Source organism: Prunus persica, chromosome G4, assembly GCF_000346465.2.
Source record: "Prunus persica cultivar Lovell chromosome G4, Prunus_persica_NCBIv2, whole genome shotgun sequence".
Lineage (NCBI taxonomy): Eukaryota > Viridiplantae > Streptophyta > Magnoliopsida > Rosales > Rosaceae > Prunus > Prunus persica.
The window spans coordinates 14,108,512-14,130,027 of record NC_034012.1 but is presented as its reverse complement, the minus strand read 5'-3'; the positions used below and the strand labels follow the sequence as shown (position 1 = coordinate 14,130,027).

The 21,516-nt window shown below is 37.2% G+C and overlaps 2 protein-coding genes across 3 annotated transcripts; both read right to left on the bottom strand.

Annotated features, from left to right (window-relative positions):
- Window positions 3–5,549, bottom strand: LOC18779445 (TMV resistance protein N). The gene is made up of 5 exons (XM_020561376.1): window positions 4,761–5,549; window positions 2,655–3,780; window positions 1,946–2,218; window positions 603–1,640; window positions 3–462 (listed from the first exon to the last, which is right to left on the bottom strand). Exons 1-4 carry the CDS (start codon window positions 5,357–5,359, stop codon window positions 1,014–1,016), a joined length of 2,625 nt encoding a protein of 874 aa, XP_020416965.1. The 5' UTR covers window positions 5,360–5,549; the 3' UTR covers window positions 3–462; window positions 603–1,013.
- Window positions 6,503–10,157, bottom strand: LOC18780008 (U3 small nucleolar RNA-associated protein 6 homolog). Of its 2 annotated transcripts, none has more exons than XM_020562072.1 (7): window positions 9,966–10,157; window positions 9,409–9,883; window positions 8,504–9,160; window positions 7,889–8,338; window positions 7,598–7,770; window positions 7,244–7,427; window positions 6,503–6,816 (listed from the first exon to the last, which is right to left on the bottom strand). In XM_020562072.1, the coding sequence occupies exons 2-7, from the start codon at window positions 9,820–9,822 to the stop codon at window positions 6,718–6,720; spliced, it is 1,977 nt and encodes a 658-aa protein (XP_020417661.1). In that variant the 5' UTR covers window positions 9,823–9,883; window positions 9,966–10,157; the 3' UTR covers window positions 6,503–6,717. The 2 variants fall into 2 exon arrangements, with proteins under 2 accessions (XP_020417661.1, XP_007212695.1); XM_007212633.2 differs by having other exon boundaries at window positions 9,409–9,857.

Genomic DNA, 21,516 nt, shown 5'->3' with positions numbered 1-21,516 from the left:
GCAACAAACTCAAGTTCTCTCTTCTGGTCTCAGACTCGGCCATTATATGTAAATGATGACAAAACGACAATGTTTGGAGTGACAATTATGGGGTCAGACTACAAAACCTTGCAATTGTTCCAGCGTTTGTAGCTGTCTTCATTCAGAGTGCAAAGTTCATGTCTGAGCACCAGAGCTTTCCAATGTAGACCAAAGCTCAAATCCTGGGTGTTGATGGTGATTAGCAATTGGTATCAAATTATTAACAAAACCTGCAACATCTTGCTGCCATATGAAATGTATCCCGCACCCTTTTACTTCCAAGTCTGGTCGATTCGTTGTAACTGAAGCTTCAAATTGTCGACCCTTCATTCAACAGCCTTGCAATCTGCCTGCCTCGGGGCTCGTAGCAGCAAAGTCCATAGGACGACCCAACCCTGTAGTCTTCAAAGTTTTGAAAGACTATGGGGTGTTCAAGACGACCTTCACGGGTGGAAAAATATAAAAACCAAAGAGAAAAACAATAATAAAGATGTTCAATATGAGAGAGAGAGAGAGAGAGAGAGAGAGAGAGAGAGAGAGAGAGAGTGAGAGAGAGAGAGAGAGAGAGAGAGAGTCAGCACCTCAATGTATTTAGAAAAGAATAGTTAATCATGAAGTTCTTCGTGAACTGCAAATGGGTTCCTTGTTCTATCTTCATCCTCATCGGAATTTCCACAAATCATTAAACTAAAACCGTTAATAGCAGTCCATACTGTCAAATTCCTTGAAATTGGCAGCATAGGACAGTGACGTACATCAATGAACTTTATACTCAACGGAAGTTGTTTTGGCAACGACTGAAGGTTGCTACTCCCAAACAAGATGAGTTTTTTAGGCTCAGAAATCTTATAGATATTTTCTCAGCCCACACCATTTCCAGTGAAATCTAAACGCTCGAGTTTAACAAGCTGAGATGGTTTAAACTTGATGCCGACATTACAAATCTTCAAAAATCTTAGGTTGCGCATTTTAGCGAATGGGTCAGCATCCAACTATATCTCTTCCGTTGCCAGCTCATTGAACAATACAGAGGATTCCATTTCTCTATGCTCAGTGGATACAGAGGATTCAGCCAGCTCATCTTTATGTTCAGCGGATACAGAGGATTCGACTGGCACTTCTGTTGTAGCAGTTTTACAAGGCACGAACAGCCAGCCAGACATATATATATATCTCAAAGATGTCATACTACAAATGGCCATAGGAAGACACGTAAGGTTCTTGCAACGACTTAAATTTATCCAAAAAAGGCCCCTCAATTGCTGGATTGATGCCGGCAGCGTCCTTATAGCCGTTCCATCTAAAAAAAGTTCTGACAAAGCTTCCATGTTTCCCACAATCTCTGGAAACTCTTTGAGTTTTGAACAACCAGAAAGATTAAAGGTTTTAAGAGATTTTAAGCTGATGGAGTGGGGAAGGCTCTCTAGACTTTCACAACGTCCCATATTCAATACAACGAGACGTTGGAGATCCCCAATTGTTGCGTGAACCTCTGATAATTTTTCACAACCTTCAAGAATCAACCTCTCAAGATTTGGGACCTTTCTGAAGTCTGGGGTCTTGATCAAGAATTTGCAGTTGGAAAGATCCATTTGTACTAAGTTTTCCATCATGGTACACTGTTATGGAATTGGAAAAGAAAAAAGAGTTATTAGACAACTTAGTAATTATTGGGAAGATAAGCATTCTAGCTTTAACTTTATCATAACTAATTGTCAGCCTAACTCGGTGCAAGAAATATATATATATATATATATATATATAAATTCTCTTATGCAGACATCTAGACGTTATTATCGTGCAAATGCCAAGTATTTTCTACTACCTCACCCTGCTTTCCTCCCTATTTACAATGACATTCGTACAATAATAACGTGTGGACATACGAAAGAGAGAATAACTATATATATATAAATGATCTTACACTTTCATGCCATAGTTGGGTAATGCGACTGTTAGGCATCTTGAGTTCAACAAGCTGACATGGTTTAAAACTTGATGGCAGAGATTCTAAAGGATATTCGTGCCATTCCAGAAGCCGTAACTCTTTGGAGAAATACTCAGGGCATCTAGAAAAGTTGACATTACAAATCTTCAACAATCTTAGGTTGCACATTTTAGCGAACGGGTCAGCATCCAACTGTATCTCTTCCTTTGCCAGCAAGATTAGGAATATGCCTTCGACAGCAGTTGTTCCCTGTACCAAACGATAAAGTTCAAATGCAAGACATAGCATGCTAGACAATAAGATGAACAAATAACCTAATATTTAAATCACATCTATTATCTAGAACATAGAGAAAATGTAAAGGAGAACAAGTGAAGACAGGCAGGGAGGAAGGAGGGACGGGAAAGGATAGATGAGTGATAAATGGTATGAAAACCAACACAAAAGCTATAAAAACAATTTTAAAGAGTTTTTTGTTTTAAGTTTTTTATTTCACATATTCTCTTTTAGTTCTTCCTCATTTATTCCTCCTCCCTCCCTCCTCCCTTCTTCCTCCCTCTTTTAGGGAGACCACATTTGTGTTCTTCAAGGTTTTAATGTTTTTTTAATTACTATCTTAAGGGTTTACTTTTCAAGAAAAGAAAAAAAAAAAATTATGCTTGTACTAACTAGGATTAACACGTACCGTATTCTCTGCAAGTACTTTATCATGCCATGACCTGTTGCGTTTGTAGGCATTCTCATTAATCCACAACCTGCTGCGCTTTCCAGGCTCATTAGGAAATTGTCTATGAACAATGTCCTGACCCATTTTCCGAAGTAAATCATGCATCCACAGTTCATTTCTTTCGTTAATTTTAATTAGGGCTTTATCAAGAAGGTCACGCATACCACTTGTAGGATAAAACCGGCAACTTTCTAATATCTTCTTTACACGAACTTGATTCTCTCCATTAAAGAAGCATGCAATGTCCAGAAAGATTTGTTTCACTGTGCCCTTTAATGCGTCAAAACTTATTTTAAGCACATTCATAATGTCTTCTTCAGGATCTTCATCAAGTCTATCAAATGCTTCTGACCATTCTATTACATTTTTTCCCCTCAAGTATGATCCCAGAACTATAAGAGCTAAAGGAATGCCACCAGCATATTCTACATATTTTTTGGACAACTCTTTATAATCATGTGGAGCATCGTTTTCCTTGAAGGCTTTTCGACAAAAGAGCTGAGAATCTTCACCAATCTTCAGCTTGTCAACCTCGTATATACTATCTGCAAGTAGTCCACATGAATCCAACTCATGCTTCTCCCTAGTTGTTATAATGACTCGACTCCCTGGACCCAACCAAGATTCATCTGCTAAAGCCTTTATCTGATCTAGTTTATCAACATCATCCAGAACAATAAGCACCCTTTTATTCCTTAGTCTAGTACGTAACAATTGGATCCCCAAGTCAGCATTTTGTATATCTTCATTGCAGTGCAGCAAGGTTGCAAAGAGAGATTTTTGCATGCCAACTAGACCATTTACTTTTGTGGATTCCTCTCTAACAGAGGAAACGAAGCATTTAGCATCAAATTGGTTCCTGATCTTCTTAAAAACTTCGTTTGCGAGAGTTGTCTTACCAATGCCCCCGAACCCCCAAATCCCTATGGTGCGAACATCATCCGACCTGCAAAGAGCCAAGTACTCCTCCATTTTCTTAATACGAGAATCCATTCCAATTAAATCGTTGTTAGAACTTGAGAGTTCGTCGTTCAATATATTTGAAATCCTGTTAGCTATTTCCTCAATAACTTCTGATTCTTTCCTGCAAAAGAATACAATAACTATTTTGTGGTTAGCTGACCACAAGTGACATGCAAAAAAGAAAATTAGAAATATTAATTGTTGTGTCGGAAATGGCTATGTCAGAGCTTTGCTTTCGTGGTCAGCTTATTGATTAATCTAATGGAGTTCAATTATGTTGCACCTTAATACTAACCCATCTCTCTGTCTATTTCCTTTTCCTTTCTCTCCCGGTCTTCCTCCTTTCTCTTCAGCCCCAGAATTTGAACCGCTCAAAACCCTTCTGCTGCTGCTTCATAAATATCCAAATCTAGAATTTGCTTCCTACATATCCCCACCGCATGCACCACCTTTCAAAACCACGCTAATAACACCCATAATGTTTTTTTATCATAAAATATCCAACCTCCGACCACCATATATTCCACCACCTCTGACCTCTCGCTTTCACTATCCCTCTCTTTCTTCTCCTCTTTCTCTCACTTAATCTCTCCTCACCAGATGTTCCTATGTTAAAAACATTAGTATCTCCGAAGAACAATATCTTTTATCAGAGATCAGCCACGTACATGATATTTCCAATCAGATCACCTACGTGCTTTCTGCATATCTTGCTATAAATATTGTATGTAATCAAGCCACAAAACTTAGGTGCACCGGCTCCCTCTTTCTCACACAACTTAGGTGCATGATGTGTGAGAAAGAGAGAATCAGTGTATGCAACTGGTACAGGAAAGTTTTCTCCCATTTTAGTTTATTAGACAAGGCCACAAGTTGACATTTCTTTTTAAGCATCAAATTTATAAGCAAGCTTTGATTCAATTTGCTGCATCAAGCAAAAAAAGAATAGCTATATAATAAAGAGAACCATAAACATCAATGAGAAAAAGAAACAAAATGAACAAGTATAATCATCTAATCAAGCAGGGCATATGTTATTAAAACAGTTAAATATAAGACTACCTTGTAATTTCAATTGAAGAACAAGAGTACTAGAAATACCTATTTTTCAAATCCCATCCGGCAACTTCGGCTACCCTCGTCAGAGCTCTCCTCCACTTTTTCACCTTCCTTTTTTCCTTCTTAAAATTTTCGTCATGCTTAGCAAAGGCTTTTCCATAATTTCCTGTTTGCTTTCTTACCGTGGATGCCTCGATGTGGTAGAAGACCGGAAACACTTTTAGTCTCCCCCCTTTCATGCACTGAACAATATGGGCAAGTTCATCCAAACACCAAGTTGAAGAAGCGTAGTCTTCTGAAAGAACGACAACTGCAAACTTAGAGTGTTCAATTGCTTTCAGGAGTTTTGGTGCGATGGGTTTTCCCCTCTCAAGCCTCTCTTCATCCATGAATGTATCGATTCCTTTCAGATTCAAACCGTGATATAAATGGTCCGTAAAACTATTGCGGGTGTCTTCCCCCCTAAAACTGAGGAAGACATCAAAGTCCAATGTTTCAGGGATTGAAGATGAAGGCACTGCTTGGGGAGCTTCCTCATGCTTCAGTTCAAGGGTTGAAGAAGGAAACTCAGCACGCCCTAGGAGAAAATTAACAAGGTGAAGAAGAATACAAGGAAGGAGGAGGAGGAGGATTGTGAACATGATCACTGACGGATCTACAGAGTCGCTTTGGAGGTGCCTGAAAATGCCCCTCTGCTAGTGCCACATGATGATGGGTAAATTCAACAGAAGGTTTGCATCATGAGAGGAGGAGGACGAGGAACATATATTGCTTTTATTTGGTCTACACTGGGCAGTCGGCAGCAGCAACCGAGCAAGCAGCTTGTCAAATTTCCGCGCTTTGGGAAAGCAGGTGAAAGAACGTATGGAGTAAATGCTAATAACCTTCCCACTAACCTTCTCATTTGACCTCTCCATTTGTTTCTTGAAATGTGTCATTCTCCTTACACTTAAAATAATGTCATTAATATATTATACAAGTTAACTTTTGCTTTCCAAGTTTACTCTTATTAAATGTATACAATTTATCCAAAAAAAATTCACAACTTTCTTACCATCTTATTAATTTTTTTCTCACGTCAATTATTTTTTAAAAAAAATATCTGCTTTTAAAAAGAAATGTCCTTTTTTTTTTTTAATAACACAAAGGGTTTAGATAGGAAAAAAAAATCCTCTGTGTTTTTAAAAAAGGGGACATTTCCTCTTTCTTGAAAAAAGCAAACATTTTCTTTGAAAAAATAATTGATGTTTAAAAAAAAAAATTAATAAGATGGTAACAAAGTTGTGAATTTTTTTGGGATAAATTGAGTACATTTAATAAGGATAAACTTGAAAAGCAAAAGTTAACTTATATAATATGTTAATGACATTGTTTTAAGTGTAAGGAGGATGACACATGTCAAGTAAAAAAAAAAAGTCTAAAAGAGAAGGTTAGATAGAAAATTGCTAGCATTCCCTAAAGCGGAAACTTCCTATGCGGCCTCATAAAAAACAATGGCCCAATGACTTCTTTTACCTCTCAAACAAGACGTGTTTTTTTCCTTCTTCTTTTCTTCATTGAGTTGACTGAAGGCCAAAGCCAAAACAAGCTAGGTGGTTGGTTTCAAGTCACATATCATTATGCACAACAAAGGGGTCAAATTGGTTGGTTTCAAGTTATAAATCATTTTTCAGCTTCATACTTTATTCCACAATACGTGATTTATTAGTGTAATAAATTAGCATGCCTTGTTGCCCCATAAATTAGTCAGTTCTACATGAAACGCTGGATTTTGAGACGAGAGATTCTAGTGCACCCCTGCAGCAAATGGAGGGGCAAGCCAAAATATTTTAAGCAATTGTCCAGATTACTCTGAGCACCAAAGTTTAAAAACAAAACCTGTAATCATTACCCAACTCCTTTGGCATCACATGCAACGGAGTTATGGCTTACTATCCACTTTCTATTCAAACTACATTCAAAGAAGTGAAGCTACACGAGATCAAAACTGACTAGCATTTTACACAACTTTCACAAATCGAGTAACAAGTGCGGAACTGTCTTTCAGAATCTTCCGTGCACGCCAATAGACAGCAGAAGCTGTTTCTGATGTTCCCATCTGTAAAATTAGTGGAATATGCCAAACTTATCAGTAGGTTCTTTAGATTACATGATAAAAATGTGATTAAATAATGAACATCAAGTATTATTAAAAATCAATTCTGAGAACAAAGCCGTGCAAAAACGATAGTGGCATGGCAGTGTTCACAATTCCTGTCTCGGGTCAGGACACTAACAGAAACAGAACTGTTTTTTAAAATGGAAACTGTAGTTTTCTAGATAGTAGATGCCTATATATAAAGCCAGTTAAACTAAAATAATAATAAATAAAAAAGGGCCAGTCTGCTCCGCTGATAGGCAGAGACCGCAAAATGGTTGGTCTGCTTCCAAATTTAATCAAACAGTAAACCCTCAACCTTATGCATGCACTGAATGGACTTTATGAATGCATTGTTAAATAGATGTAAAACCATAGGAAAGCTCACCTTGGTCTCCATACAATAGTAATCTCGCCATAAGCTCAAATTTTGGTCGTAATTTTTAAGTGCAGATTCATATAACTTTCGGGCATTAACAAGACTATCTTTATCGCCATTGGATGCAAGGTTTGATTCCAATTCAATGCAGGTCCTATATATAGCAAGCCCAGGGTGCGGTAAAGCAAGAAAGCTGCAATTCAAACAGGACAAGCTTAAAAACTTCTTGGAGAGAACACTGCAGAAGCTATGATCATCAAATTTTATGTACCAAATTATTTTCGTTAAAGTCAAAATGTATAGTTAATATGGTTGTCACAATCTCCTTGGGGGAAAAATCAAGCTCATGATAAAATGACATACCGCTTATACACATCTCTAGCATGTCGAACTCCATCCTTTTGAAGAACAAAATTCACAATGGCAGAAGAAAGAGAGAATCCATTTTCAGTGCCACCATCTTTAGCTAATGATTTAACAGAAATCTCAACTAATTTTTCAAAATAATGCTTTTGATTTGCAAAGATTTTGAGGGCCTGCAATATGAGATAATGTTAACTTTCCTCACAAAGATGCTGCATCAGCTAATGACTCACAGTCAAACATGGAGTTCAACAGAAGAGAGGGAAAAATTCAAATGTGCAGAGAACATACCATTAGCCACAGGCTCTCAGCTTCTGAAGTCGACACTCTTGTCAAAGCATCTTTTAGAAGTTCAAAGATGGATAGCAGCTCGGCTTTACTTGGAGAAGTGGAATCCCTTGTCAAATGCCTAACTTCTATTGAGACCCTTAATAGACATAACTGTGCTGAACTCGAAAATTTTTCACGACAAAGCTTTTCTGCCAGTTTCCGGGCTTCATCCAGTCTTCCTAGTTGTAAATGAAATGAGATATGCTGACAGGCAAGATCCTCGTCAATGCATCCCATTGTTTCAGCCTTTTCATAGACTCTCAAAATATGTGAAATATAACTAGCAGACTGACTGGCTAACCCGGAAGGTTTGTTTTCTCCTTTTAGAAGAGCAGTAACACCCATTAAAAATTTTGCATACTGGTTGAACATTATGGCGGAAGGCAGATGTTCTACAGCCTCCTCATAAACCTACTCATAGCATGGCAGTTAACAGGAACATAAGACAAACACAATTAGAAAATGCATGTGTCTTATTCAGATTCATCTAGCATATTTATTGAATAATTAGCCAATAGAAGACTACAAAAATAATTTTACTACTATAGGATTTAAGCAGTCCACATGGATTTATACCTGAACTGCTTTTTCCACTTGAGAATGCGTATTTTCTTCACTGATCTCCTGTGTGGTTGCAGGATTGTATTCAAGTCTTGCTAGCCAGTCCCAATACTCTGGCTGTGTTGAGAAGTCCCTCTTGATGTCACTTAGTATTTCCTTATGCATTTCTTCTGAATTAACCAAGTCAGTTGCATCCAAAATCTCCAAAAACTGTTTTCTCATACTAAAACTAGAGGGAAGCGCTTCAACTGCTCCGCTATATATGGTTCTTAGAATGCTAAAACCTTGCTCCTGAAACTTGTCAATTTTCTTCCTTGACTTCTCACTTTCGATGTCTGATCCTTCATTATGTTCTCCTTTTTCATTAAAGGGCATGTATAAATCTTTATTTTCATCTCTCCACTGTTTCTCATCGGCACTTATCTGATCACGAGCCAGAATGCCCACATCCTCACCAAGAGCAACCTTTCGGGCCTTCAGCTTATTAAGGAATGTGAGTTCCATCCGAAGATACTCTATCCAAAGATCTTCTGAAGTTGGGCAGACTCTCAACCCACTTTGCATGATAGCACGGGCAGCTTCAACATTTAAGTTATGGTCAAATTCCCAAGCTGCAGCATATATCCAAACTCCTGGGACCTTTGGGTGAAACCTGATTACTTGTGCCAGGACCTGCAAAAAGGCACTCCTCCTTCAACAATTGAAAATTTGATAAAAGTAAATAAAATGACAGGTCAAACATTCTACTTATATGCAAATTTTCATAGATCGTTGTAATAGGAGAGAGAGTACAATTGACTAACAACCATTTTCTATATAGCAAATGTAGAAATGCAGCAATCAACTATGTAATAAATTCAACCCACAGATACAAAACAACTCCCAGAAAGTTGGAGCCATTTTAGGGGACTGAGTATTACCTTCTTCATCCTACCATGCCGTCGCTCTCTACAAAACTCAAGGTACCGAAACCAGAGCTCAATGTCACCCTTAAACCTCATGACCGCAAGCCTATATATATCAACGATCCTCCTTACGCCAGCGAAGTCAGAAACTGACTTCTTCATCTTCTTATTGGTCTTCAGCCCCTGTTTTTGCAGCTCACGCATCACCGACTTTTTCCGGAGGCGACGGAGTGAGTCAAGCTGAGTCTCATACTCAATGTAGGCAAGGTAGTCTTCCTTGAGTGGGCTCGGCCGCTTGAGACGGTATTCGAACTTCCGACGCTGCTTGACGATCTCAGCAATCTCACGGCGCGTGAAGATCATCCGTTGCTCGAGGTCATCGAGCTCGTTGATCATCCGCTCCAACCGGTACTGGACCACGTCAGCCATTCTTTGTTAAGGTGTTGTAAGTCAAGGGGATCAATCTGAGAACAAGGCAAATAAATCCAAATTAGACAAGAACACTCCAAAAGTAACTACTAAATCGAACATATGAATAAAACCAGGAAAACTATTACAGAACGGGTGCGTACCCAATCGCGGTACGGTACGATCTGGAACGAAAGATTTAACGACTCAGTTCCAGAGACGAGAACAGTGCCTGATAGACGACGTCGCTGCTACAGAACAGCACCTCACCGCCGACAGCAGACGAGCAATCTAGGGCACACGAGGGAGAGTGCTATAGCTGATGACCCCACGTTTGAATCTGGGTCTTTTGGCGTAAGGGGAAGGAAGATATTGGGTTCGGAGTGGATTTTTTTGGAGGACGAATGGATTCGAATAGTACAGCCCAGCCCAGGCAAAAGTCCCCCTGTCTCCGAAAATCAGCTCCAGCGGTGACATCCAGCCCGGGCAAGAGCTGTGGTCCATCAAGCCCAGGCAAGGCCCAAGGCAACATAGCCCAAACTGCAGTTTGAGGGCTGACGTCAGTGAAGAAATTTTTAAAAAAAAATAAAAAAAAAAAGTAATGATTTCCTCACTCCAATTTTATCCACTTATACTCCTTTTTTAGTTATAAAATGCAGTGTAAGTGGATAAAATTGGAGTAGAGAAATCATCACTCTAAAAAATATATTTTTCATTTATTTATTAATTTCATGCATATAAATAAAATTAATCTCATATGAATAGTAATTGCTCTTAGGTTGCCATGAAAATTGGTGAAAAAGCATAAAACAAATTGTTATGACAGATACTATTCACGTGAATAGTAATCGCCCTTACTTGTCCTTAACTTTTGTCATGGCAAATAGGTGGAAGTGCTCTAAGGGGTAAAATACTAGAAGGGTGGGTTGGCGTGTCAATATAATAAAAGTACTGCTCGTTACGACCTCTCTGCATGGCGGATTGCGTGTTTGCTTGGCGTGGCATGTGAATCATAACTTGCGCAAGCACATATGACAAATTCTTGCATGCCCAAGTCAAGATTCTTTCCCGATTAAGTGTTGTATTAGGTCAAAATTATATTTGGGTCCAGCCTTGGATTTTTTGGGCCTCAACAATAATTTTCACCAACCTCCAACTTGTCAACCTTGTACATATTATCTGCAAGTAGTCCACATGTCTCCAACTCATGCTTCTCTCTAGATTTTATAATCGCTCGACTCCTTGGACCCAACTAGGTCTGATCTCTTAAAGCCTTTATTTGATCTACTTTATCCACATTGTCCATAATGATAAGTACCTTCTTATTCCTTAGTCTATCATGTAATAATTGATCCCCAAATATTTATTACAAATATCTTCATCGCAATACATCAAGGTTGCAATGAGAGATTTTTGCATGCAAACTTTACCATTTAATTTTGTGGATTCCCTTCTAATAGAGAAAACAAAGCAAATAAAATCAAACTGGTTCTTGATTAAAACTTCTGCTACTTGATCTACAGTTTGACTGTATTATATGGATGGTTTGGCCCAGTCTCAGTCTCGGGCCCGAGCGTGGCATGAGCACGACCTATTTCATTGCGGACTTTCTAATATCACTTTTACATAAACTTGATCCTCTTTATTGAGCAAGCATGTAGTGTCTAGAAAAACTTTCTTCATTGTTCCTTTTAAGGTGTTAGAACTTATTTAAAGCACATTCGTAAAGTCTTTTTTTTAGGATCTTCATCAAGTCTTTCAAATGCTTATGATCATTATGTTAATTTTTTTTTTTCCTGTATGAATCCAAAATTACAAGAGCTAAATGAATACCACCATCATATTTTACAAATTTTTTGGACAACTCTTTATAATCATGTGGAGCATCGTTTTCCTTCAAGGCATTTTAACATAAGAGTTGAGAATCTTCACCAACCTTCAACTTGTCAACCCCGTAAATATTATCTACAAGTAGTCCACCTGACTCCAACTCATGCTTATCTCTAATTGCTATAATCACTCGACTTTGTGGACCTAACTAAGACTCATCTGCTGAAGTCACTACAAAAAAAGAAAACATTAGTCACATTTTTATAGCAACAAAATATTTTGGTGACATTTGAATGGGTGGTCAATGACTTTGGTTACTAGTCACCATTATTTGTGACTAATTATTTCACACTTTAAGGAATTGGTGAGTATTGATTTAAATATAATAAATATAAACCAGCTGACACATGAACAATAATTTGTTGAATATAATATTTGAGGATATCTTCCTTAAGAGTAGTAATCCAATTAAATATGTATAGAACACAACAAAAAGGAAATACGTATACAAAAATAATTAAATATTACAATGGTTAACCAATAAAGTATTGCAAATTTATCCATATTCAAATAAAACAATTTATTACAATTTAAATTAACTTTCCAATACTTCCAGATAAATAGAAAAACGCTTCAATAAAATTACAATTCACAATTGCTTCTAATTGGTAATAAAGAATACAACTTCTTGTCGCATCCATCATTCCCTGCGAATATTTTAGATCGCATTAATTCCCAGCGGCGGCTCCATTGCCAGTGCTCTTGAAGAACATTGTTTGTTCTTACCCAAGTGGTTTCTTCAAAGACTATCTTCTTACTCTTACTCCGCGGCGTGGGTTGAATTTCTAAAGGCGCCTCCATTCCCGATCCGAGATTCTACCTCCTTATTTTTGTATGTTATTTTATCAATCATAAAATCTTAATCCTTACTTGTTAGGTCTTGTAGATTCTTAATTTGATTTTCGTGTATTATTTAGATCTTAAATGGTTAATATTTACATCATCAAATTTGAGTCCTCCTTGCCTTCTTGACAAATTTGATACTATTTGTTTAATATTGGTATTTGACCATGTGGGGTTGCCTTGATTAAATTTGCATTTATGAACTTTTTACTTGATGGGGTTGCCTTGATTAAATTTTTTATCTTGTGATTGTTTCCAATTGTTATGGATAACTCTTGGGTTAAATTAGATAGGGCAGGTGAAGAATATAAGATGTGTCTGCAACAATTTATTGATGATTAATTGCTTGTTGCATCACGCGATGGGATGCTCAAATGTCCTTGCAAGAAGTGTTATAATCGATTTTGGTGTGAACCAAATCTTGTTTGGGCATACTTATTATATGAAGGGATGGATCCACGTTATGAAGATCAAGTCTGTGTTTTTCATGGTGAACATTTACCTGACCTTGACTTCATAGAGGATGTAGAAGAACAGCAATTATGTGAATCCACAGTTAATGAAATCCACAATGTCTTGTATGATGTTTTTGGGAGCAATAGCTCTGCGAATGATCGCCATGTTAATACATAGGATCAAACTACTAATGTGCGAGCCGAGTATGCAGAAAAGTTTTACAACTTACTCAATGATGCAAACACACACTTATACTCTGGTTCAATGAAGATGAAGACGTTAGAGTTTCTTGTTAAACTGTACCAAGCGAAATGCTTGTCAGGTTCGACTGATAAGGGAATGGATATCATGTTAAAGTTGGTGAAAAGTATTCTTCCAGATGGAGAGACATTACCAAATAGCTTCTACGATGTAAAGCAGTTAATTAAGGATCTTGGTTTGACATACCAAAAACAAGATGTCGAAGAGAATGGTGATACCAGAAAAGTCCCGGCTAAAGTACTTTCCACTAACACCTAGATTACAACACTTATATTTGTCAAGGTATACAGCCGATCACATGTCGTGGCATGCAAAGGAAAGGACCGATGATGGGATACTTTGAGACCTAGCAGATTCTCCTGCTTGGAAACATTTGGATAAAGAATAACTTTTTTTTGCAGATGAGCAGCATAATGTTTGTTTTGGGTTAGCCAGCGACGGTTTTAACTCTTTTGGCCACATGAGCTCATCTCATAGCACTTGGCCTATCATGATCACAATGTATAATCTCCCTCCTTGGGTGTGCATGAAATAACCATACATGATATTATCACTCCTAATTCCGGGACCTATGGCTCCCAAAAATGATATAGATGTTTACATGGCTCCTTTGATTGATGAGTTGAAGTCTTTGTGGGAGGTTGGAATACCTACTTATGATGCTACTAATAGAAACTTTCATTATGAGGGCATCACTATTATGGACTATTAGTGATTTCCTAGCACACGCAAACTTATCTGGATGGAGCACAAAAGGAAAAATGGCGTGTCCTAATTGTAATGTCTCAACAGATTCGTTTTGGGTAAGTCATGGGAGGAAATTCAGTTATATGGGTCATCATCGTTTTCTCTCATTAAACCATCGATTTCGTAGACAATTTAGACCTTTTAATGGAACAAGAACATCGACCAGCTCCAGTTCCACTTTCAGGTATTGATTGTCTCTTATAATTATCAAGTTTACAATTCAAGTTTGGCAATGAGGCAAAGATAAATAATGTTCCTATTGTGCCATGTGTCCAGGAGTATAAAGGACCGTGGAAAAAACAGAGTATTTTCTTCACTCTAACTTATTGGAAAGATTTGTTGATTCACCACAATTTAGACTTCATGCATATTGAAAAAAACATTTGTGACAATGTTGTTGGGACTCTTTTAGGTATTGACAGAAAAAGTAAAGACATTATAAAGGCACAGGCAGATTTAGAACTATTAAATATAAAATCAAAACTTCACCCAGTCAGAAAAGGTTCAAAAACATATCTGCCCCCATTAGCTTTCATCCTTTTGAATGCAAAAAGGACTACTATTTATGAAGTATTAGCTTCCATTAAAGTGCCTGATGGCTTCTCGTCTAATATTACCTGATGTGTTCGTGTCAAAGAGAGAAACCTGATTGGGCTAAAGAGCCATAACTGTCATGTAATGCTGCATGAATTTTTGTCAATAATCATTCGTTGTGTGCTTAACAATCAACTCTGCATGGTTATGCTAGAGTTGTGTTCATTCTTTCGGCATTTATGTTAGAAGAATTTATCCAGTTTTGCATTTTCACAACTCACAACAAGCATAGCTCTAACTCTTTGTCACCTTGAGCGCATCTTTCCACCTGTCTTCTTCACCATTATGATGCATCTACCAATTCACCTTGTTGAAAAGCCTCAATTAGAGGTCCAGCCCACTATCAATGGATGTATCCGTTTAAACGGTAAACAAATCCATTCTTTCCCTTATGTTTATTGAACAATAATGCTTTATATATGCGCATATTTGTGTTATCATAAATTTATTTTTTTTGCTACAATAACATAGGTTTTTGGGAACTTTGAAAAAATACGTGCATAATAAAAATCATCCAAAATGATCAATTACATTAGTATATATTGCAGAAAACACTATATCATTTTGCTCCATGTACCTAGAAGGTGTCGAATCAAGAAGCAACTAACCGAAGCGAAATGCTGATCACGTAGCTCGAAATGTCCATGATGGATTTTCAGTCTTTCTAAATTCTGGTCATCACATTGGTCATAAGGGTTTGTTAGTGCATATGGATGAGGCCGAGTAGGAGCGTGTCTCAAGATATGTCTTATCCAATTGTCCTGAAGTGCAACCATTTTAAAGGTTTGCATTACTTCACCTAAGTGTATTAATAAGATTAATTTATAATAGTCTAGTTATTATGCTTATAACCTCCATTTTTCTTCAGAAGACACAAGCTTGTTGGGAGGGCAAATAGAGGAAGAAGTACATTGTGGGAGGCTGATAGAGAATTAGGGAAAAATTTCCCAAGTTGATTTAAGAAACATGTAACAAAACATGATTCCAGCAGTATTTGAAACGCCTGCCTTTCTTGAGTTTTGAATTAAAACAATTACTGTTCTTTTTTTGGATGTGTTGGTATGTGAAGAACATGCAAGTACATGAAGCTGGTTCTGTCCATGAAGACTTGTGTGCATTGGCTTCAGGTCCTAGTCGTTGGTGTAAAAAATATAAGAAATATGTTATCAACGGTTATTGGTTTCGGGTGAAGAAATTTGATAAAAAGAATAAGACTCAAAACAGTGGGGTATTTGTTATATATGAGGTTACAAGTTATGCAAGTACCCGTGATACTAATCCAAATGATAGTAAAGTTGACTATTATGGGGTTCTTATTGACATTATTGAGCTTGACTATCATAATGATTTGAAGATAGTATTGTTTGATTACAATTGGCCAAACACCAATGGTCGTAAGAATGGGGTCAAAGCCGATATATATGGCTTTCAATTGGTTAATTTCAATCATCTTCAAGCCCCTGGGGATACACTCATACTAACATCCTAAGCACAACAAGTTTATTATGTGCAAGATCCTAAGGAACAAGATTGGCATGTTGCAAGAAAAACCAAGCCCCGGGATTTGTTTGACATGAATAATACTGGCCACGTTGATCCTTGTGAACCCCAAAATCTGGACGATGTATTCATTGAAGATGAAGAAATAGAAGTAAGAACCGATGTTCTTGGAATCACTGTAAACAAATTGTTGCCATTACAAGTCTCTGCTTATAGTGAAGGATCAACTGATGAGGAATCAAATTCAGATGACGAATCAGGTTGACATATGAGTCTATGAATTCATACGTATAGGGCAGGTGTCCTTGTTTTGTTCTCTTTTGGCCTCCTTTGGATGAGTGCTGCCTTTGTCTATTGGATTTTTGTCTTGTGTGTAGTAGCCTTTGACATTATAGTAATGAATTTCATATGAAAGAAAACGAAAACTTCTTATTCCTGAAGTGTTTATGTATTAAAAGTTTAAAAGTAACCATGTATACTTAAACTTTGCAGTTATATTAATGACATAAGGATATAGTATACATACAACTAAACATTAATAACGTGTACATAGAAGAGAAAATTACACAGTTCATACATAATTTTAAGGGAATACTACTCCCCATCATCAGATAATTCTTCCACTGATTCATACTCACTTGTAGAACCATATTCAAGAGTCTTCATACACCCGTATTGAATCGTAAGTGGTTTTATCCTCAGAACATCACTTTTTTTTTTCAAGAGAAAAATTCAGTTTTACCAGTTTGATTGCAAGCTGTGCCAAAACATTCAGAATCAATATCAAAGACAACATCTAAAATTTCAGACTCACCATTTTTCACATGTGTTGATTGATTAATTAGTGCACTTGCTAAATATTGCATTGTAATTGGATGAGTTGGAGTTTTCATCAAGGGAGATTATGGTGGTTGATGACTTATTGCAGCCATGATCCATGAACCGTCCTCTTTAAACAACATTGGCAACAAAATCTTCAGCATTTCTTCCCGAACTTTTGCTACGGAATTCCCGGATGATGACCTTGACAAGGATTCAGTTGAAACATTTTCTTTCATCCTATCATGCGGAACGTTTTCTTTGATCTTATCATTTAGAACTTCGGTTGAATACATTGGTTCACCAAAGTTCAACTTACGTTTTGTAGTTAGAAAATTTTTAGGATGTGGTTTTCTTGGAGGATTTGGAAACTGATTCATTGCCACAAAAAGAGCAAATGAACAAGAACAAAGACTGAACCAAAAAGAGTCCAGGGAAAGTGTTTCCCGACTTATGATAACTCACTTTACGAAATTGACAAAAGGATAACCCACTTTACTCTCTGACAAAAGGAAAATCAACTTTACTCTCAGTCTCCCTATATAATACATGGGTGATACTGCTTCGTTAGATGCAGACAATGACTCGTAGTTACTCATAAGAAACACACATACAAGTATTAGGAACGCACAAATTGACAATCGGAAAGAAGATGATGTACCAAGAAATGTGGAAGGAATTGTTTTGTTCCTCATTATCCATTTAAAATTATCATAAGTTGCTAATAAAATCAAACTTTCTGAAAAATAAATTTTAAAAGTTACATATATATTATATACAAAATTTGTTCTATACATGTGGGAATATTAGTTCTTTTTTATCACAGCCAGCCATCTGTCTAAATATAATAATTTGTTATCTTTTATATACAATTTTAATATTTCTTTTTGAAATTGTTTACAACTCTGAAAATATGATGAAATACTTTTCTTTTATTAGAATGGGCCCAACCTTGGTCCAATGTGAATGCTTTCATGTCCTTTCCAAGAAGTAACTCTGTCTGGACATATCCCTCAGACCCAGCTTCCATTAGTAGGTCGCTATGATTTTTTATTTTGTAAAATATGCCAGTGTCGTCTGCATATTCAAACAGATCCACACATAGCAAGTTGGAGTAGGGTGTGGAGATCCTCTTCGGATTTTATAAAAAATTTGTGGTGGGAAAGAACAGTATTCATTGCTTCATTCAAAGTTTCCTTAGCAACCAACAAATTGTTAGTTGCCTTTCTGAAATTTGAGAGAGCAACTTGTGAGGCAATTGGTATTTTCGGTAACTAGAACTTGACTTGGGCAAAAGGTTTTGCGTGTGCTATGATCCACTCCACCTACTGTATGATTGTAATATAGTTTTCAAATGTAGAAAGCCTTACCATTAAGAGATATATATATATATATATATATACCAATGTGAATGCTTTCATATCCTTTCCAAGAAGTAACTATGTCTGGACATATCCCTCAGACCCAGCTTCCATTAGTAGGTCACTATGATTTTTTATGCTGTAAAACATGCCGGTGTCGTCTGCATATTGAAACAGATCCACACATAGCAAGTTGGAGTAGGGTGTGGAGATCCTCTTCGGATTTTATGAAAAATTTGTGGTGTGAAACAACAGTATTCATTGCTTCATTCAAAGTTTCCTTAGCAAGCAACAAATTGTTAGTTGCCTTTCTAAAATTTGAGAGAGCAACTTGTGAGGCAATTGATATTTTCGGTAACTAGAACTTGGCTTGGGCAAAAGGTTTTGCATGTGCTATGATCCACTCCACCCACTGTATGATTGTAATATAGTTTTCAAATGTAGAAAGCTTTACCATTAAGAGATATATATATATATATATATACCAATGTGAATGCTTTCATATCCTTTCCAAGAAGTAACTCTGTCTGGACATATCCCTCAGACCCAGCTTCCATTAGTAGGTCACTATGATTTTTTATGCTGTAAAACATGCCGGTGTCGTTTGCATATTCAAACATATCCACACATAGCAAGTTGGAGTAGGGTGTGGAGATCCTCTTCGGATTTTATGAAAAATTTGTGGTGTAAAACAACAGTATTCATTGCTTCATTCAAAGTTTCCTTAGCAACCAACAAATTGTTAGTTGCCTTTCTGAAATTTGAGATAGCAACTTGTGAGGCAATTGATATTTTCGGTAACTAGAACTTGGCTTGGCCAAAGGTTTTGCATGTGCTATGATCCACTCCACCTACTGTATGATTGTAATATAGTTTTCAAATGTAGAAAGCCTTACATTTAAGAGAGATATATATATATATGCACCAATGTGAATGCTTTCATATCCTTTCCAAGAAGTAACTATGTCTGGACATATCCCTCAGACCCAGCTTCCATTAGTAGGTCACTATGATTTTTTATGCTGTAAAACATGCCGGTGTCGTCTGCATATTGAAACAGATCCACACATAGCAAGTTGGAGTAGGGTGTGGAGATCCTTTTCGGATTTTATGAAAAATTTGTGGTGTAAAACAACAGTATTCATTGCTTCATTCAAAGTTTCCTTAGCAACCAACAAATTGTTAGTTGCCTTTCTGAAATTTGAGATAGCAACTTGTGAGGCAATTGATATTTTCGGTAACTAGAACTTGGCTTGGCCAAAGGTTTTGCATGTGCTATGATTCACTCCACCTACTGTATGATTGTAATATAGTTTTCAAATGTAGAAAGCCTTACATTTAAGAGAGATATATATATATGCACCAATGTGAATGCTTTCATATCCTTTCCAAGAAGTAACTATGTCTGGACATATCCCTCAGACCCAGCTTCCATTAGTAGGTCACTATGATTTTTTATGCTGTAAAACATGCCGGTGTCGTCTGCATATTGAAACAGATCCACACATAGCAAGTTGGAGTAGGGTGTGGAGATCCTCTTCGGATTTTATGAAAAATTTGTGGTGTGAAACAACAGTATTCATTGCTTCATTCAAAGTTTCCTTAGCAACCAACAAATTGTTAGTTGCCTTTCTAAAATTTGAGAGAGCAACTTGTGAGGCAATTGATATTTTCGGTAACTAGAACTTGGCTTGGGCAAAAGGTTTTGCATGTGCTATGATCCACTCCACCCACTGTATGATTGTAATATAGTTTTCAAATGAAGAAAGCTTTACCATTAAGAGAGAGATATATATATATACCAATGTGAATGCTTTCATATCTTTTCCAAGAAGTAACTCTGTCTGGACATATCCCTCAGACCCAGCTTCCATTAGTAGGTCACTATGATTTTTTATGCTGTAAAACATGCCGGTGTCGTCTGCATATTGAAACAGATCCACACATAGCAAGTTGGAGTAGGGTGTGGAGATCCTCTTCGGATTTTATGAAAAATTTGTGGTGTGAAACAACAGTATTCATTGCTTCATTCAAAGTTTCCTTAGCAACCAACAAATTGTTAGTTGCCTTTCTGAAATTTGAGAGAGCAACTTGTGAGGCAATTGATATTTTCGGTAACTAGAACTTGGCTTGGCAAAAGGTTTTGCATGTGCTATGATCCACTTCACCCACTGTATGATTGTAATATAGTTTTCAATGTAAAAAGCCTTACCATTAAGAGAGAGAGAGAGAGAGAGAGAGAGAGAATATATATATAAAGCCTCACATCCAGGGGACTAGGGTCTCGTCGAATCCTTCGTGTTCTGCGACGTTTGGTAGATCTATTGTCTCATACTTGGTTGACTTTGTTGTGCCCAATCTTGTTGATGATGGTAGATCTACTGTTTATTGGTGCGTTGGAGCCTTGAACTAACCAGGTGGCATTCTCTATGTCATGTCCCACAGGAAGATTAGCGACAATTGTCCTTTTTGTCAGCGTTGTTTTAGTTTTTTAGTTTTTGTCTAGTTTATTCAATTTTGTTGTTCTTATAAACTGTTAAGGATATATATCGAAGAACACTGACCAGAATGATTTTGATAGCTTGCAATACAAAGTTCTTCTCCTCAATGCCAATCCTAGTGTTGTGCTAATAGGCCCAATAAGAGATCACTACATGTCCAAACCATGTACTAATATTGTCCCTACTTTAACCACCTAGGTCCAATCATTGGGTTGGGTTATGCCTAATGAACATCTAGGTATAGGGTTTTAACTTTAAAAATGTGGTTCAATTAGGAGTGGTCCACTTATATTTGAACTGTAGGTTATTGTTGTACTTTCCGATATAGGACTTACACATCATGGCTTGTATCGAGCCACCTACACTAACAATTGTGTCGGAGGACAAGGTCAACAAAGGTGAAGTCAAGATAATGGATAATGGGGAGAATGTTGTTGGGTCGATGGCAACCGAAAAGGTGCTTCTTATCAATGTGGTCATGGCAGAAACTCCAAGACGAGTGGTGACACAAGGGTTGAAGAAGATGGACATCAACAACAAACTCATCAAGAGGTTCTACTTGAGATGAAACCTTCATCACTAGCACAATCTAAGCCTAAAGAATCTATCAAACCTTCCCCAAGTTTTGATGGATAGACAAAGAAGATTCAACTACGTTACGAAGTGCTTTGGCGAGCCTGAAGCGGGAAAGTTAGATGGTGCTTCGATGAAAAGGAAGGATTACGATGAGAAATTAGTTCATA